This window comes from Paramisgurnus dabryanus, chromosome 6 (assembly GCF_030506205.2).
Source record: "Paramisgurnus dabryanus chromosome 6, PD_genome_1.1, whole genome shotgun sequence".
Classification (NCBI taxonomy): Eukaryota; Metazoa; Chordata; class Actinopteri; order Cypriniformes; family Cobitidae; genus Paramisgurnus; species Paramisgurnus dabryanus.
This window is the reverse complement of record NC_133342.1, coordinates 22,104,268-22,124,367: the sequence shown is the minus strand read 5'-3', so window position 1 is coordinate 22,124,367 and position 20,100 is coordinate 22,104,268. Positions and strand designations below refer to the sequence as shown.

At 41.0% G+C, this 20,100-nt stretch overlaps 1 protein-coding gene across 3 annotated transcripts in view; it reads left to right on the top strand.

Moving 5' to 3' along the window:
- The window catches only part of ntng1b (netrin g1b), a 64,714-nt gene that overhangs the window by 35,760 nt on the left and 8,854 nt on the right, over positions 1–20,100 (top strand). For all 3 annotated transcript variants that reach the window (XM_065276090.1, XM_065276091.1, XM_065276089.1), the window contains exon 4: positions 14,828–15,000. In XM_065276090.1, the coding sequence (XP_065132162.1) occupies positions 14,828–15,000 (173 nt within the window). The remainder of the gene's footprint in view (positions 1–14,827; positions 15,001–20,100) is intronic.

The window sequence follows — 20,100 nt, the reverse complement described above, 5'->3', positions numbered from 1 at the left end:
TTCCCTGAACGTGCGCCTCCCGAACTTTGTTAAAATAAAACTTCATGTGTTTTCATGGCATTTGCATCTTTCGCCCAGCGTCAATTGATGTCAATTTGCATCTTTGCATTGACTTTGTAAGTAATCTACTACGCAAATCGAATTGAATTCATATTTGGTGTGTTTGCCCCATAAGGCATACAAACAATATGCAAATGTTTGATGTTGTATTACCAACACAATCTCATGGCAATTTGTAACTATTTATGAGATGATACATTAGTGAATTCGTATGATCTCATTCATACACTCTAAAAAAAATTGGGTTATTTTTAACCCAGCGTTGGGTCAAAAAGGGACGAGCACAGCCGTTGGGTTAAATTTACCCAGAAAATGTTTATATTTGACCCAACAGTGGGTTTAAACAACCCAGCATTTGGGGTTAACTTACAACCCTTTTTGAAAACAGCCCAGCATTTTTAAAGTATATATTTTTGTTCAGTCTGCCTTCGCCTCATTGTGTAAATAGCTGGGTATTTGCTTATCATTTTACGTTTTTTGTATGATAAACAGCATACGAAATCATACAAAACAGTGTTCTTGTAGCTTAGTTTGTACAGTAATTGCATTAGCAGCATATAAGGTCATAGGTTTGATCCCAGGGAACACACATACTGATAAAATGTTTACCTAGTAACGCACTTTGGATAAAATCATCTGCCAAATGCATAAATGTAAATCAGGTTAGTATAGTCAGCACATGGTGTATACAAAAATTCCTAGAGTGCATTTCGGTATTCAGTAAACCTGACATGCTACATTTAACGTTTAACTCTAGCTTTTTTATAAAGCAGATCACAAATGGAGGTGTATGTTGCACAGCTGAAAGTGATCAACTATTTGTCCAGAGTACATTGGAAAACTAAAAAAAAAATTTGAAAGGTGGTTTAGATAAACTGTAAGCCCTGAGCAGGTGATGAATTATAAATATGTTTGTGTAAAAAAATTAATTGAACCTGTAGATCTAAAGAGAGTTTCTCAGATCTGCTCTCCTTCAGTTTTGGTACGCAAACCAGAGCAAAGAGAAGATAAGTGGCTGCTCTGTGTTTTTAATGATGGCTGGTGGGCTGCTGGTTTTGGCTTTGATGTGTTGAGAGACTTCGGGTGTAAAGGGTGGAGTACTTGACATTGACAAAGATCTCCACCTACAGTCTCCTCGTGACTTACTGCATCCGTGCAGTCTGGTAAACGGTCCTCACAGGAAATAGTGGGTTCATTACAAGCTACAATTGAGTATAACTCAGAAATACTGGTTTCCAAAAAACAAAACCATAAATGTATTGCATCAATTAAAATTTACAGGCAAACATGGGAAATTTGGACTAGCTGTGTTTCCTCCTTAATAACATTTTTTCACAAAACTCAAAATGGTAATGAAAAGTAAGAAAAAGTGCTTGTAAGTTTTAGCAACCATAAAACTTTTGTTTAGGATTTAAGAATTTCAGGCATCTTTCCACAGTGACCTTATTTTGCTATTTATTACTTCTTGAGGCAAATCAAGGCATCAGTGCCGCCAATATCTTACGTTGCCTGTGGGTTTTCCATTCAATTTACTCCCAGATATCTCGGATAAAGGGAAGAATATTACCAAGGAGCTCTTTTGACCGAGGTTATTCACTTGGATAGTGTTAGTACAGTAGTTTTAAGGGAAGCGATGACTATCTTTTCAGTTTCAAAAGCTCCCAGGCTGAAAGAGGCATAACAATGAATTGTCTGTTCTTTTAACACTCATCTTGTACTAGTAGGAGAAATAATACTGAGCCTTTATCAGACATGCTAAGAAAGGGAAATTAAATGTATCTTGAACAGATACAATTCCTGTTGTGTAACCAGATCTGCATCTGTATGATTAGTTTTATGTTTAAATTACTATGTTTCTTACTCTGAAAAAATTATTTATTCAATTTACTCAATGTTTTTAAGGTAAGTGGTTGCAATTTATTTATTTAAGCTACATTTAAACAAAATATTTTTTTTCTTTTTTTTATTGAGTAAATTGAATGAATAATTTTTTTCAGTGTATTTACATTTGTTTCTTATTAGAGCACATGCATTTTTTTACTAATATTGATTGTCATCATGTCAGCCTATATGAACAGAAAGGGAAACAGGACAGACAATGCAGTGTCACGATTTAGGAACTGCCCTCAAAATCCCCCAGCACATCTCATATTTAATAAAATATATTTTTAGCCCAATGCATTTATTTCCAGCTCAATTTAAATATGCATGATCTGAGGAAAGATTATTCAGATGAAACACTCCCAACAAAAATTCTCTGCACCACTTTGGCTTTTAGTCCGATCTGACTTTCACGTTGGATAAATAAATACTTCACAAGTCAAAGAGGGCCAACTTTCTTACAGCATGCAGTACGGAGATGTGACCATGCCAGCCAATTTGAATTAATTTGATTAAAATACCAAATTAAAAACCAGATTAAATTAATTAAACATTACATTTTATGTCATGTGTAACGTCATAACAGTTAGTTCCATTCTTTTCATTTGATTGCACGGAAGTGAGCTACATAATTTCGGTGCTGATATTATTTATCACAGCTCAGTAGTTTACCTGTTGGCATCACTTTGCCTAAAAAACAAATATGCTAAAACAATACAGAGAACAGACTAACTGTCTGAAAGTCAATGCATATCAACTCAGATCTGTAATCTCTCATTAGATTTAATTTAGCAAATCATAGCTGAACCTTTGAATACAGCTGTTTTTCACATCTGAGCATGCTTCCTGCCAGTCATTCTTGATTCAAAACTATGATGTTTAATTAGTCCTGATGAGAAGCTTTACTGGAGTCATCAATAATAAACAAGCAACTGAAAAAACTCAATATAAACTCTCCCTTGAGGTATTGCAGTAAACTTGAATATCAAAACATTGCACTTTGAAAAATAACGCTGCATTATTCATTGACCCTACAGTAGCTGTTTTGGAACCAACATTATGCCACAGAGTTTTATTTACAGTATAACAGATTTTAAGTGAACATTAATTCAGACACATTAGCTGATTGATAAAAACTTGACCAAAGTGACTCAAATTACACTGAAAAACCCAGAGTCATGATGCTGTTTCAAATGTAAGTCCTTGTTAATTATATCTATGAGCCATTTACTTTCCAATTGAAATAACGTATTCCATGCATTTCAATAAAACATCACTTCCTTATATACTTCCTCATACTCTATGTCTCTACTTTACTGTTTATCTGAGCAGCTTTGAAGATAAGGGAAGAAGTTATATTTGATCAAAGCACGGATAGGGCACAGTGCCTTATTAGCATAATATTCATGCAGATCAGTGTAAACGCTTCATAATAGACTCTGTCGTCGAAACAAATTGCAGGCATAGCTCGCAGCAAAGCCAACTGGAGTGCCACAAATTCAAATTGGATTTGGTTGCAGTGGAATAATCGGAGCAGGCGAATTACGTTTTGATGAATTCCTAATATTCCTTTGGAAATCTGGAGAGCCCCTCCAGGGTCGACTACATTTTAAGGTGAGACGCAAACAATTTGCCTGAGATGTATTACATTCCACCCGGACGAAAGAGGAAATTGGCCACCGCGCAAAGCCAGTCGGTCCTAATACGAATGCTTATTTTGACAGAATCACAATAGTGAATAATGTGGCCGTGAGTTGAGAGGGTCATTATTGAAGTTTCAATACACCCGAGGCGCAGGGCATGTCAAAAGGCAATTGTGATGCTTACGCATTGCTGCTTATAATATCATGCAAATAGGAATAAAGAAATAACATTGACTAGGCCTGAAGTATTTCGCCCGAGCTGCTATTATGGTGGATGACAGCGAGGCCGATCTAGTACACTAACCTCACAAACAATCTAATGTGCACGGTCATATATCAGAAAAACAAGGCCAGTGCTTGATTTAAATTTGCTTTATTCCTTATGTATACGTTTCCAATTTCTTTCCTAGCAATCCCAACCTGCCTGCTGTGCTCCCATAAAAATACATTGCTAAAAATATATAGCACAGTGAATAATCTTTGTCTCGGATGATTCTCTTGAAAATAAACTTTAGCACTATTTAACAGAAATAGCTTTAACACTATTCCAAATGCAGCTTTGTATCTCATGCTTATTGTTGCTTATGAATGCATAATGTAAATGCTCCCTCATTTATACTGCAAGTCTAAATAAACATGAATAAAATTGAAGTCTACCTATATTTAATCAAGAATAACAACATTTTGAACATGTATGGAGCAGATTTATCCGTTTGTCTACTCACTGATATGGGCCACATCACCATTGTTTCTCAAAAAAAGAAAAACTATTGGGAAGACGAACCAGGCACATCCCTTAGTATCTACCTACTGTAGGTTGACATAAAAAAGCAAGTGAACCTTGAGCTGCAGTTGTGAAGTTCAGGAAGATGGACAGGTTAGAGGTTCTCTCGCCTTTATGATGAGATACCTGTCAGACATCTCTGCAGCTCCACAATTTACCTTTTGAGCTTTGCTTTCGTCTGCTTCTAACTACAAAGACATCTGAGAATCTTCTAATCCTCAAGGCCTGAATGTGAGAGATTTTTTTGCGGTCAAGAACTACTGTACTGTATGACTTTTCTTTCATACTAGTATAGAGTTTACTTGCAAGTCTTAAATGCATGTGGATAATCAATATGAATTTCTTCTAAAATAAAGTTTAATATACAGTAATGCAGTGAATAATGTTAAGATTTAATGTTAATGTTAAGAATACTGTTTCTGGGTCCAAGCCTCCACTTATTTCAATATTGGATATTATTATGAGCACTATTTATTCATGTTACACATTTACGTGCAAAATTACAAACTCACAGTGTACACTCCAGGCTCAAAGAATCACAGACAGCTATTTATTATTAATTCGTAAAAAAATCCATGTCTGGTCATCTTGGATTTTGTTATGGAGATAAAAATTAGGATCGGGTGTTTTTGAGGTTTTGAATCAACATGATCTCATGGAAAGTCGAGCTATAGTCACGCAAAATCTAATCAATTTATTTGTGTCCATGTCATGAAACTCAGCTTTTTTGTGCCTTAAGCACGTATGTCTTTTTCATGACACTCGCACAAATTTCTATAAATAGTTTCTTGTGTCTGTGGCACGACTTTCTGTTTCGTGTCATTTTATGTACTTTTTTCCCTATTTTTAAATCATTGCCGATTGGGGTTGGGTTAGATTTGGGGTTTGGATTAGGATGTACTTTTATGTATTGGTTTCTACATGTTTTTCTTCCGCTTTTATAACTATTCTCCCTGGAGTTGGGGTTAGAGTTGGTGTCACGGTAGGAAATCCACTGTTTCCTCCGTGTCATGTGTGTGTGTGTGTGTTTGTTTGTCACTCACCCTCTGCCATGTGCTCGTTAGAGCAATTCCCTCCACCTGTGTGTTGATTGTCTCGCTCCAGCTGTTCATCATTATATCACCTCCATAAATACTCACCTGACTTTCTGTTCCCTGCCAGATTCTCACTTTGTGTTTGACACCGTGTTGTTTGGTTGTTACGTGTTCTGTTGGATTACGTTTCCAGTTGGATGTTTATTGTCGTCGTCGTCGTCTTCGTGTGGATGTTCCTGTGTTCAGCCTGGATTTCACCACTGCTCACCACTCCACCAACGTCGCCCTCAAACATCAACTTCCACCGTAGTCTTCGCCACCATTTCCAACAACAACAACATCGGACTGTTACTTCCGCATTGACTCTCTATACTCTCTCTGTGTTTATTTTTAAATAAACATTGTTCAATTATTCCCCTGCAGTTGTTTCCACTCCTTACGTGTCATTACAGAAGAATCTGGCCATCATGGAAGCAGTGGGGGAACAACCCATTTCCGCGTTGGAGGAGTTTCTCCAGCGATCGTTGGCTAGGATGGATCACCAGGACAAGGCTATCGACGATATGCGGAAGGCAGTCCATGAGATGGTGGCGAAACTTTCCGAGCTCTCCCAGCGATCTCCACACACCACGCTACCCACTGCGCCACCCACGCCGCCCGCATCATCTTCACCTCCAGGGGGTAGTTCTTTTCATGAACCCCGGTTACCGATTCCTGAAAAGTATTCTGGTGAGCCCAATTACTGCCGTACATTTCTGTCACATTGCTCTCTTCATTTTGCCCAACAGCCCCGGTCATTCTTCCTTGAGGAAACTAAGGTCGCCTTCACCCTTTCACTGTTGACCGGCAAGGCTGCCCTCTGGGGGACGGCGGTGTGGGAGAATAAGGACATCTGCTGCTCCTCGTTCGCCCTGCTATCCCAGGAGATGAAGAGGGTTTTCGATCGCTCCGTTGCCGGGAAGGAGGCCGCCCGTCTCCTCACGGAGCTTCTACAAGGGGAGCGGTCGGTCTCGGACTATGCCATCGAGTTCCGGACCCTTGCGGCGAAGTGCAGGTGGAACGAGGAGGCGCAGTGGGATCATTTCCTGCATGGGTTGGCGGATCGGATACAGCGAGAGATCGTCACGGCGGAGTTACCCACGACGCTCAACGGACTGGTGGATTTGGCGATCCGGGTCAACCCTCGACTATCCATAGCCGCCCGTAGGAGGTCTCCCGCCATATCCCAGCCACGTACCGAGGTTTCCCATCTGACCAGCGAAGTCTCCGCCGGCGGTCTCTCAGATTCGGAGCCCATGCAGGTGGGTCGAGCTCGATTACCCCGGGAGGAGAGGAATCGGCGGAGATCCCTTGGATTATGCATGTACTGTGGTGAGCCGGGTCATCTGTGTCAACAATGCCCGGTAAAAGGACCAAGCCCGGTAGTAAGACGGAGGCTACTATCGGGCGGGATCTCCGCTAGCAAGACCTCGACTACATCTACTCTCATTCCGGTGAGGCTACGGTGGTCCACCAAATCTCACACCGGGCACGCACTTCTGGATTCGGGGGCGGAGGGCAACTTCATCGACAGCTCACTTGCACGTAAGCTTCAGATACCCGTCATTCCTCTCACCCACCAGATTGCGCCCTTCGCCCTCAACGGACAGCAACTTCCCACTATCAAGCACACCACCGCACCCATCACTCTCATCACTTCTGGCAATCACACAGAGACAATTTCATATTTATCACTGACACTGCTCCCCCATTGTTCTCGGACATCCTTGGCTCCATTCCCATAACCCCACTGTTGACTGGAAACTGGGTTTTGTTACCAGCTGGAGCGAGGAGTGTCATAAGTCCTGTCTTGTGTCTGCCTGTTTAACTGTTTCTGAGTCTGTGTTTCAGGGGGAAGCAGTGGATTTGTCTAGCGTGCCCGCGGAGTACCACGACCTGAAGGCGGTGTTCAGTAAGTCTCGGGCTGATTCTCTTCCTCCGCATCGTCCCTATGACTGTGCTATAGAGCTATTGCCAGGTACGCTTCCGCCTAAGGGCAAGTTATACTCTCTGTCAGTTCCTGAGATGGAGGCCATGGAGAAATATATTTCTGATTCTCTGGCAACGGGGTTCATTCACCCTTCCTTTTCTCCAGCGGGGGCGGGGTTCTTTTTTGTGGGTAAGAAGGACGGATCCTTGCGACCTTGTATTGACTACCGAGGGTTGAACAACATTACGGTAAAGAATACCTATCCTTTGCCGTTAATGTCTTCTGCCTTCGAGAGGTTGCAGGGAGCGTCCATCTTCACTAAATTGGACTTACGTAATGCATATCATTTGGTCCGTATTAGGAAGGGGGATGAATGGAAGACCGCTTTTAACACCCCTCGTGGCCATTTTGAGTACTGCGTGATGCCTTTCGGGCTCACGAACTCGCCAGCGGTCTTCCAAGCACTCGTTAATGACGTGTTGCGAGACATGATTGATCAGTTTATATATGTTTACCTGGATGACATACTGATTTTTTCCTCGTCTCTCCAGGAACATTTGCAACACGTACGACGAGTGCTTCTGCGGTTGCTAGAGAATGGGCTTTTTGTCAAGGCGGAAAAATGCGTTTTTCATGCACAGTCTGTTTCTTTTCTAGGACACATCATTTCGACTGAGGGTGTGCGCATGGATCCTGAGAAGGTTAAGGCTGTGGTGGATTGGCCATCCCCAGAGTCTCGCAAGGCCCTGCAGAGATTTCTGGGGTTCGCCAATTTTTACCGGCGCTTCATTCGCAATTTCAGCCAACTAGCCACACCTCTGACCGCCTTGACTTCCCCTAGTTTGACATTCAGGTGGTCAGACGCAGCCGAGGCTGCGTTTGCCAAACTGAAAAGCTGCTTTGTTTCAGCTCCCATTCTTGTCACCCCTGATCACTCACGTCAATTCATAGTGGAGGTCGACGCGTCAGAGGTGGGGGTAGGAGCAGTGCTTTCCCAGCGCGCATCCTCAGATGGAAAGGTGCATCCTTGCGCGTATTATTCTCACCGTTTATCTCCTGCGGAAGTTAATTATGACATTGGCAATCGAGAGTTGTTGGCTGTCAAGCTAGCACTGGAGGAATGGCGTCACTGGCTTGAGGGGTCGGGTGTACCTTTCATTGTTTGGACGGACCATAAGAATCTCGAGTTCATTAGAACCGCCAAAAGACTTAACTCCAGGCAGGCTCGGTGGGCACTTTTTTTCGGACGTTTCGATTTTACATTATCTTACCGGCCGGGTTCCAAAAACATCAAACCCGATGCTTTATCCCGTCTTTTTGAGCGTTCCGATTGCACTGCTACTCCCGAGCCCATTTTACCGGAGACCATTATGATCTCCGCGCTCAGATGGGAGGTCGAATCGAAGGTTTTGACAGCCTTAGAAGGGGTAACGCCCCCGGCTCGGTGCCCAACGAATCGTTTGTTTGTGCCGGAGAAGTTACGGTCTGACGTCCTCCAGTGGGGTCATTCTTCCAGTGTTGCTTGTCACCCAGGGGTTAGTAGAACTAGGTTCCTAGTCAAGCAACGATTTTGGTGGCCTGGTATGGCTCGTGACGTCCACGACTTCGTCTTGGCTTGTTCGGTTTGTGCCACTGGTAAGACTTCCAATCGACCTCCTGATGGGTTACTCTTATCGTTGTCTGTCCCTTCGAGACCCTGGTCCCATATATCGCTAGATTTCATTACCGCCCTCCCACCCTCTAAGGGTAATACGGTGATTTTAACCGTAGTGGACCGGTTCTTGAAGGCGACTCATTTCATTCCCTTGCCCAAATTACCATCAGCCAAGGAAACAGCGGTAGCTGTCATTGACCACGTCTTCCGGATACATGGGCTCCCGACAGACATGGTCTCTGACAGGGGTCCCCAATTTGTGTCCAAATTTTGGCGAGAATTTTGTAAACTGCTAGGAGCGACTGTTAGTCTTTCATCCGGGTTCCATCCCCAGAGCAATGGTCAAACCGAACGAGCCAACCAGGATGTCGAAAGGGTGTTACGATGTTTGGTTTCCAAGAATCCTTCATCCTGGTGTCAGCAGCTCTCAATTGTGGAGTACGCACACAATTCTCTGCCAGTGTCATCTACAGGCATGTCTCCATTTAAGTGTAGTTTAGGGTACCAACCACCTAATTTTGTCAGTACGGAATCCGAGGTGTCGGTCCCCTCCGCACACGCACTAGTCCAGAGGTGTCAACGTACCTGGACCAGAGCTCGTAGAGCTTTGCTCCAGGCAAGGTCGCGCACCAAGGCCAAGGCCGATCGCCACCGGTCAAAGCCTCCCCGTTACGTCGTCGGTCAAAGAGTGTGGCCTTCCACCGGCGTACAGGAGGGTTCATCCCGTCTTTCATGTTTCCAAAATTAAACCGGTGATTTCATCCCGTCTTAATCCGCCTGCCCCGGTCCCTCCCCCACCTCGTATCGTTAATGGGGAGACCACTTATTCGGTTAACCGTATTCTGGACTCTAGACGGAGGGGACGCGGAATTCAGTATTTGGTGGATTGGGAAGGTTACGGTCCGGAGGAGAGAAGGTGGGTTCCTGCTCGAGACATACTGGATCACCGCCTTATAGATGAATTCAATCTACAGGTAAAGCAGGCTGGGAACGTCAAGGGGCGTTCCTAGGGGAGGGGGTACTGTCACGGTAGGAAATCCACTGTTTCCTCCGTGTCGTGTGTGTGTGTGTGTGTTTGTTTGTCACTCACCCTCTGCCATGTGCTCGTTAGAGCAATTCCCTCCACCTGTGTGTTGATTGTCTCGCTCCAGCTGTTCATCATTACATCACCTCCATAAATACTCACCTGACTTTCTGTTCCCTGCCAGATTCTCACTTTGTGTTTGACACCGTGTTGTTTGGTTGTTACGTGTTCTGTTGGATTACGTTTCCAGCTGGATGTTTATTGTCGTCGTCGTCTTCGTGTGGATGTTCCTGTGTTCAGCCTGGATTTCACCACTGCTCACCACTCCACCAACGTCGCACTCAAACATCAACTTCCACCGTAGTCTTCGCCACAATTGCCAACAACAACAACACCGGACTGTTACTTCCGCATTGACTCTCTATACTCTCTCTGTGTTTATTTTTAAATAAACATTGTTCAATTATTCCCCTGCAGTTGTTTCCACTACTTACGTGTCATTACAGTTGGGGTTTGGAAAAATGTAACAGAAATTGATTCTAACCCCAAGCGACAATTTTATTTCCTATTTTCTTACCAATGAGAAAACAATACATAAAATGAAAGGAAAAAGAAAGTCAAGCAACGCACATGAAAAACTATTTTTAGAAATTTGTGCGAGTGTCACGAAAAGACATTCGTGCTAATTGTCTTGTTATTTCCCTATGGCATTTGAGATCGGTTGGACCCGGAAGCAGTGCAGGGATCTCAAAATGTCAAAATCCCTGGCAGGCACTCTTCTATTTTTGATAGCCTGAATTAAATGCAAGTAGCCCGAATAAAAAAGACTTTTAATGCAGAATATTGAGACAAAAATATCTCTCAAAACACAAATAACACATATAAAATAATCAAATTACAATCATCAATATTTGCTTCTAACTGAACTGATATTTTTTATAAACTTCAGATTTTGAATCTCTGCTATTGTTGTTGTTGTTGTTTTTAAACAAAGAAAAAAAAATGGATTTCCATGCAAGCAAGTTCCTGTTCATCTCCACACTAGATATACTCACCATATAATGGTCGTTTAATGGGTCACAAAACTCACAGTTTCGATCATACAATCCAAATTTTTCCAGTCACAGATTGGATCATTTTTCCGATCAGAAATATAGGGGCTACTGACGCTTTAAGAGCGATATCTGCACAGTCACATATACAGTACTGTAGCCATTTTCGCAATTCTCTTCACTGCACTTCAGATTTTATTTTTTACGTGAGGATAGTCATGACTGACAGGACGACGTTGGAGTAAATTTTGAATAACAGATCCAGATCGTCAATGATAAATCAGTACTTCTTCAAAGCAAAATCACCAGTGTTAAATCTACACTGCTGGTGTTTATATGGGTACCACCAGACCTGGCTAGTGATTCTGCGATCCCTGCATTGCATGACGTCAGACTTAACAAGCGGATTGCAAAAAGGTTCCTGCAGGAACCACAGTCACATCCTATCATTCCCAGGAAATACCACTTATTTTGTGGAATGTTGAGAAAACTCTATTAAATCTTTAACTTTAGCATTCACATGATATGTTTCCCTTATCAAACATGCATTCAAATGCTAATTTAAAATACTGTGCGATGCGGCCAGTTCCATTTAAATTCCAACCTGAACTGTTTTAAACCTTGATTATCAGGAACACTGCAAGGTTTGTTTATAATAGTAGGCTATCATATTTTGCAACATTTATTAACTTGCTGCCTCTAATGGTAATTTGGTCTCATTTATTAACAATTAGCTTAGTCTGATAAGCCTTCATATTACAGCCACTGTAGCCTCTGGGCACTTGCAAGCATTACTAAATAAGACCGACAATAAATAGCAAACAGCAGGACTTTGAAGAGACTGTGATAAATATCAGCATGAAAATAACCCTGTGATTATTTAGTCTCATTTGCAATGGCCATTAAGTAATAATTCTAACACTTTTTCAATAATAGTGTTCAAGCACAATAAAAATTACATAATAGATATAAAACTGCAATTATTTTTTACCATTTAGACTACATGGAACATAATAGTTTATAGTTAATAGCAAAAAAGCAATACTAAAATTAATGCTAGCTACAAATATTTTGGCACAAAATAGTTTTTGGCATAAAAATCCCATACAGCGGGGAATTAAGCATACGGATGGAATGAAATAAATTGTCATTCTGGAAAAACACTGGTAACATTCCAAAAAAAATCAAGGTCAGAATGAAGCATTGGAAAAGGAACTGACATGAAAGTCTGCTTTCTACCTTCAGACAATCAATTTCAAACGTTGTTTACGTTTCCTAGTAAAGCTGCATGGGAGCGCAGGTGCCTGCATGTGAGGTGAATGGTTATCGGGTTGGTGTTTAGGATGCATTGCATCATATGATATTTCATAATCTAAACCGTGCACGTCTAATGTTAAAACATCCACAAAAGGAGGTTAGTTTGTTATTCAGAGAGGTTTCTTCCGAACGGAGCGTGAAAAATTCCTTTGTGGCAAAAATTCATGAATACGAGTTATGAACTACACCTCATAGACAATGACGCTCCGCACAATGCCCCAAGCCATGTTTTTAGAGAGCGAGCACGTGAAGCGAAACGCTTACATCCGCAATTCATAACAGGCGGGTGGAGTGTGGAGGTAAATGAGTCACTGAGTGGTGCCATTCTTAGATAATGGCCAAAGCCCACTGTGGGAGTGCAAGCAGAAAAAAAGGCCAATAAAGAATTATTAAATGGATTTTCATTTTTCTGCCAGCACAAACGGTTGCGGTGCCAGGCTTCTCCCAGTGGTACCGGCAAAATTATATGCAACGGTCCTTCCAATTTCAATATGACAATGCCGTCGGCAAAAGCATCACGTCCCTTGCCGCTGCGCCACTGATACGCTGAACTTCGTGACATAAGCTTGATGATCCAGTTTCGGCTGGTTTTTAATTAACCCGAGGGTCAGATCTCAAAGCACATCACTTGAGGGAATTTTACTATCTGGATGAAGGACACTTAGATACATCCACAGATTAGAGATACGGGAGAGATTTAATTGACTACTCTTATGACACTCTACAGAAGTTGAAGCGATTAATATATACACTTTACTTGTGATCAAATTAAAAATAGAAACCGCCTGTTAATGCAAAAACAAATAAAAAAAATTGAAGTGTTTTGAACAAAAATACAGAATGCTCCTGTTAAAGGTGACATTTCACAAGACTTTTTTAAGATGAACTGTAAAATAAATCTTTGATGTCCCCAGAGCAAGTATGTTAAGTTTTACCTCAAAATATCATAATGATAATTTATTATAGCAAGTTAAAATTGACACTTTGTAGGTATGAGCAAAAATGTTTGGGCTATATTATTCCCTTCTGACATCACAAGGGGAGACAGATTTTAATTACCTATTTTTGCAGAGAATGATTTACCAAAACTAAGTTACTGGGTTGTTTTTTTTTACACATTTTCTAGGTTAATAAACGCACTGGGGACCCAATTACAGCACTTAAACATGGAAAAAGACAGATTTTCATGAAATGTCCCCTTTAAAGTCGTAAAAAACAACAACATAGCCCTGCTTATTGAAAGGGCTCATCAAAGTCAATGCTGTAAAGTAGGAACAAATCAAAGCCCTTTGCTTTATTTCATGTTACCGTAAATCGTCTCATTTGCTGAACGAGCACCAAGGCCTGTCTACGCCCAGCTGTCATTAAAAACGGAAACGAGAATATTTTTGTGCCGTTTTCCCGCAGTTATTAATCATTTATGTGCAATGTCACGAAAAGTAGAAAGTCAATTGGAAAGGATGTATTTCTGACTGTTTCTGTAATACGTCTGTCTCAGGTTCACAGTGGGTGGTACAGCAACATGTCCTCACCACTGTGGTTCTCCAACGAGCAAAAGTCCTTCCACAAACGCACTGCAGAAAAACAAATACTGACTTGATATCATACCGAACACAAACTCTCCAGAGAGGTGTAGCATATCCAGAATGCTCAATGATCTCATTAACCGCTGCCCATCACGCTGGGAAACGGAGGTCAGAAGCACACAACACGGTTGTAACCTTTTGTCTCCTGGCAAAATCAATGACTGCAAATTATATTTAGAGTAGATATGGAAAGTGAGACCACTCGTCTCAAGTGGCAGCGAAGATAATCATCCACAAACGCCGCTATGCCTCCGAAGTGCTCTTCATTGCCTTTTTAACTAGCAAATTATTATAAAAAAAAAACACATTTGCATCTCCCTAAAGTGCAAAATAAAAAAATTTACAAAAGAAATCCTTCAAAAGGTCTCGTTTCCTCAAAATAAGTCTTTTTTATATTTGATGCTTTCTAAACAGCCACAACAGGGACTCTTTCTCAGCAGTCATCAGAGGACTTTGAAGAGGTGCTGGTAGTGTTGATACAATTTCCACGTCTTTCATTCTTGACTTTATTCCAGTGTTAAAGCCCAACCACTGAGAGCCTTTCATTCGGCTTTCGTGTCACAGATGTGACCCACGCTTCTATTCAGTATCTCCGCAGGGGCACGCTCAAATGAGCTCTGTTTTTAACAGCATAATGAAGCTCTCTTCCGTAGCATCATGGGAAGTCTACGCTAAAGGTTGGAGTTTGTAATGGATATGCCACAAAACCCATCGCAAGAAAATTTATATAATGATCCCGATAAGACGTCACACGTGGCTGTTTCTTTGTTCGCTGCGTTGACATTTAGCATTTGTTTTGATGTTTTGTTTTTCATCCTGCTAGGTGCAAGTGCAATCTCCATGCCAACAGCTGTGTGTTTGACAAAGGAAAGTTGGGTTGCGAATGCGAACACAACACCACGGGGCCGGATTGCGCCCGGTGCAAGAGACACTACCAGGGCCGAGCCTGGAGCATGGGCTCTTACCTGCCCATACCCAAGGGCACTGCCAATATATGTGAGTACAGCATTTCATCTCTACGTGATTGTGAGAAAGCACAGTCCTCCATCAAGCACAAAAATTTGACCTTTTCCGTTGCATGTTCTGAATGACATTTTACTTCAAGAGCCACAAAAAAATGAAAAAGAACAATAAGCCTGTAGGCAGCACATATTGCAAAGTTTTACTGTAGGTTTCAATCTAGAGCTGAAATGTATGAACCGGTTGCGAATGATGGAAGGAACCCTGTGTTATTGAAAACATTTTATATACAGATACAACTACTATAGTTACTAAAACGTATTATGGTCCACAGGTATCGTCAGATACAGTAGCTGTACCTTTAAAGGAGCCATGGCACAAGACTTTTTTAAGATGTCAAACAAATCTTTGGTGTCCCCAGAGCACATATGTAAAGTTTTCGCCCGAAATACCATATAAATCATTTATTATAGCATGTTAAAATTGCCACTTTGTAGGTGTGTGCAAAAATGCAAAACACTGATCACAATCATGGTGGTTTGTTGCAATTGAAACTCAATTGTGCTGTGAATTATTGTCTCTCTCTCTTTTTTCTCTGCACTAAATGGCAGTGCTGTGATTGGATAGTGCAGATTAAGGTGCGGTGTTAGTATAATAAGAGCTCCTTATGACATCATAAGGAGAGCCAAATTTCAACTACCCATTTTGTCATGTGCTTGTAGAAAACGGTTTACCAAAACTAAGTTACTTGGTTGATTTTTTTCACATTTTCTAGGTTGATAGAAGCACTGGGGACCCAATCATAGCACTTAAACATGGAAAAAGTCAGATTTTCATGCCATTGCCCCTTAAATGTATGGTCACTTGAATCCTGCTCACTCACAAAGCCTAATTTCAGTTAATTTCATATTCATTTTGATTTGGACATGACTGAAGGGCTTACACACATTGTCACATTGAGCGGGTAATGAGCCGATGACAGCGATGCAGAAACACTGCGTCCTCTCACACGACTTTCTGCCTGGATGTCACAACAACAGAGACGTTGCTAATGTGTTTTATGCGCTGTTTAATGTCATATTTCCAAATATTTGCTTCATTTAATTACTCTTATTTGATTTACTCCCTCATCCAAATTTTTGATCACTGCCTCTCTTCCCTCAAACCAAGTACAAGCTACAAATCACATTTTGGCATGTTTGTTTGGTGCATCTCCCAATCTCTGAGAAGTAAATGCTATCCTTTCCATAGCTTCATGTTGTCGTTGAGAAGTGAAACATCTGTCAAGTTCTCAGCCCGAGGCAGGGGGCTCATTGCCCTAATAAATCTAATGAAGGCAGTAACTGTAGCTCAGGGACAGCGAGAGGCTCAGTACTGTCCAGATGGTGGAAGTAGAACCTTGTGGCCCCCCGAGCGCAGGGCCACTCGAAACTAAGACACTACTATTAAGCATAAGCCACGTACTTAGGCAGACACACCCAAAAGACATTTTACGGCGTGGTACTTGGTGAAAAGCGTCAACTTTGATATTTCAGCTTATGAATATTCCCCTTTATATTCTCGACACCATACAGGGTATGCATGCGTGATCTTTCGTGACAATATTAGATTTGGTGCGCCAGATGTGTCGTTGAACGTGTGCGTGTATGTGTATGTGATGGTACAGAATATTTTAGGTATGTGTATACATGTTCTCGAAAGGCTTTAATATAGCTGTAGCCTTTCCCCATTCCCGTTATGAAGGCCCTCATAATGCAGGGCCAACCTCAGACTGACAGCCAGTTATTAAAAACCTAATACCGGGACACATCTGTGCCAAACAGAGGAAACCAAGGAGCGGCTATATCAAAGACATTATTAGCACCTGTTTTGGCAAGAAATTCAGAATGTAACAGGCTTGCATATGAAATCAAAATAGCGTTATTGCCCCTGCAGGCTTGTGAAATCACAACTTCTCCTCTGTCGCATTGTACCCCGTCCCCACAAATGTGCGTCTCCGCTACGCAGCTCGTATTACACAAGAGGTTATGAAACATATGGCTCTCGCATAAAGACAAATTTTCTGTGCAAAATTTAATTAAGCTGTAATAGCTTCATCTGTCATCAAGTCTTCCGCTTTAATCGTAAGGGCAATGTATCTCTATGTTAGAGATGGGCAGGTAGCTGGATGTAGATATGTGGCTGGATGTAACCCTGTGTCTAATAATTCAGCAGGAAATGAAATCCATGTCTTATCCTGGTGGGATGGGAAGGGAGGAATATATTTGGGCAAAAGTGAAAACTTCCTGCTGTGCCTTTACACCAGGTCTACACTGCCAGCTAAAATACTTAAACCATCTCTCTGTATTAAAACATTGCTGGAAAGGACATTAAACATTGCAATTGATAACTAATGGTTAATAAGGAAAAATGCAATTTGTGTCACTGCTCTTTGGACTACTGTATATACAATGGCCCCAAAAAGTAATTAAACACTTAGGTGTGGTTTCCTGGACAAGGATTAGACTAGTCCTAGACTAAAATAAATTTAAGAGCTTTCCAAACTGAAAACAACTTGCATTGACATATCTTAAAATACATCAGTGCCCTTTGTTTTGCCTCAAAATGCACACAAGTAATGTTTTTAGTAAGGCATGTTTGTTAAAACTAGTTATATTTCCTAATTATAAGGGATAAGGGATAGTTAACTAGGGGTGTATGGATTAACTGTGCAAATGCGCGTTTTCTCAATGAATGAATTTGAATGAATTACGGTGAAATCCAGGCACATCCAAACGCCAGGGGGCGCTCCTGTGTAGAAAATCCCTTTGTGCCACAGAAGAAGTAGCATTAAGAATGCTATTCCAGGAAATGTCTACAGGAATATTTATTTCACTGTTCTTCAAATTGTTTCAGGTATTTTCATGATAATAAAGAATATTTTAAATGATTTGGTTTAACGAGTGTTGCTTTTTTAAATGCATGTTATAAACGACTCCAACTCGTTATAATTTTAGATTGATAAGGACTTCCTACTGACCAAATGCCGTAGTATACGCACAAGCTGTGCATTAAACAAAGAATCGCAACCTTGCGATTCAGAATCGATTTCAGACAGGCATTTTTAATGTGACACACGGTTGAATCGTTACATCCCTATAGTTAACCCAAAAATAAAAATAATGTCATTTATGACTCACCCACATATCGTTCTATCGTTCCAAACTCGTAAGACCTCCGTTCATCTTCGGAACACAGTTTAAGATGCTTTATATTTAGTCTGAGAGCTTGTTAACCCTTCACTGCAGTGACCCAGATAACGTACGACGCGGCTGACGTGTTATCTGGTGCGCCCCAGCTGTTTTTTTTCTGTTTTGTTTTTTTGTGCGCCCGGGCTTCGTTTACAGTCTTAGGGCGACTCACGCTGTAAGTTTGAAAAAAAAACTTCGCAAACATGTCTGAGGATAACATGTCATCCACGTCACTGCAGTCACGTGACTTTAGTCTCGCTCATGAGCTTCACAACAGACGCGGAAGAGAAGACAATGCTGAATAAAGTCGTAATTTTTGTTATTTTTTGACCAAAATGTATTTTCGATGCTTCAACACATTTCAACTGATCCAATGATGTCACACAAACTACTTTGATGATGTTTTTATTATCTTTCTAAACATGGACAGTGTACGTCCGTAGATTTTCAATGAAAGGTCAACAAGCTCTCGGACTAAATATAAAACATGTGTTCCGAAGATGAACGGAGGTCTTACGAGTTTGGAATGACATGATGGTGAGTCATTAATGACATTATTTTCATTTTTGGGTGAACTATCCCTTTAAACGAAGGCCTATAGTCCTGGCTTAAGCCTGTCCTGGAAACCACACCTTACTGTACTATGTATTTAAATACGATTGAAAAGAATAGCATTAAAGGTGACATAAAATGATTGAACGGAGTATTTATCCTTGTTCTGTGATGTGAAATAGACAAAAAAAAATTTGTTTGGGTCTGAAATGCCTTAATAGCTTCCTAAAAAACCTCTCTCAGATAGCTCTATTAGGGTGGGGGATTTTAAACAAGTGGTTTTGCACCTATTTGGCTCCCCCTACTGGCTTAACTTGCAATCTCATTACTGATTGGCTGACTTTGCAGCCACTCAAAAAATGTAGCCAATTATTTTAAAGTGGAGGGGCAGTGAGATGCCTGTGATGTCATAAGCATCAGTTTTTCAGATTGGGCCGTTTTCTGGATGACATTTCTAAAAGAGGAATTTCTATGAGACTGAGATGTTTAGCATGTCTAGAACTTTTTGTATGTTTGTGAATGCGGGTAGATTACCATTATTCAACAAAGACCAGGTAAAAATATTTTTTCATTCTCTGTCCTCTTTAAATAAAACAATAGTAAAGCAAGATCCATTTTTACAAGAAAAACAGCACACGTTCAAGCTAAATATTCGTAACAAAGTAAAAATAACATTAAAATGTCAATATTAGTGGTAAATGCCCATACGTTATATACCTGTGATTTCTTTAGTACAAATGTGACTTGACACATCTCCCAAAAATTTCATTTAAACCAGCTAGTTTGACTAAATAATTGTGCATAAGGAATTTTTAGATTAAAACCTGAAAGTTATTTCTGAACTAAACTTTTTGTTATCTAGTACAATAACATTAATAAATTTAGACACATTTCTGCACTTTCTGGGGTGTATAGTTTTGTATTTTATTATTTTTGATAACTTGAAAATAAATGGTACATTAACTCCTACAGGAGCACACTATACGCATAGATGTGTGTCGCCTTTAACCAAACACGATCTTGATGGTGTGTGCAGAGGAGGATTTTCAAATGTCTGCTATTGTTTGCATGTTGTGTCCCACGTGGGCAGAACAGGTGCTTGAGGAGTAAAGAATTATGTGTGTTTGGTACATTTTGCGACGAATAAGATGTGTGCTGGTTTAATCAATGCACATTGAGCTCATCCACCAGCTGTCCACGTCTGCCTGTTTTTCAGACTTGTCATTCACAGCTCAGGTGAGCAGAATGCAAAATTAGCCAAGAGTCACTCTGTAATGAGGGCCATGATGAACTGTGAGAGTTGAACGGTTGCTGTTAACACAAGAATCCTGCCACACCCGAGTCTGAATCTCTT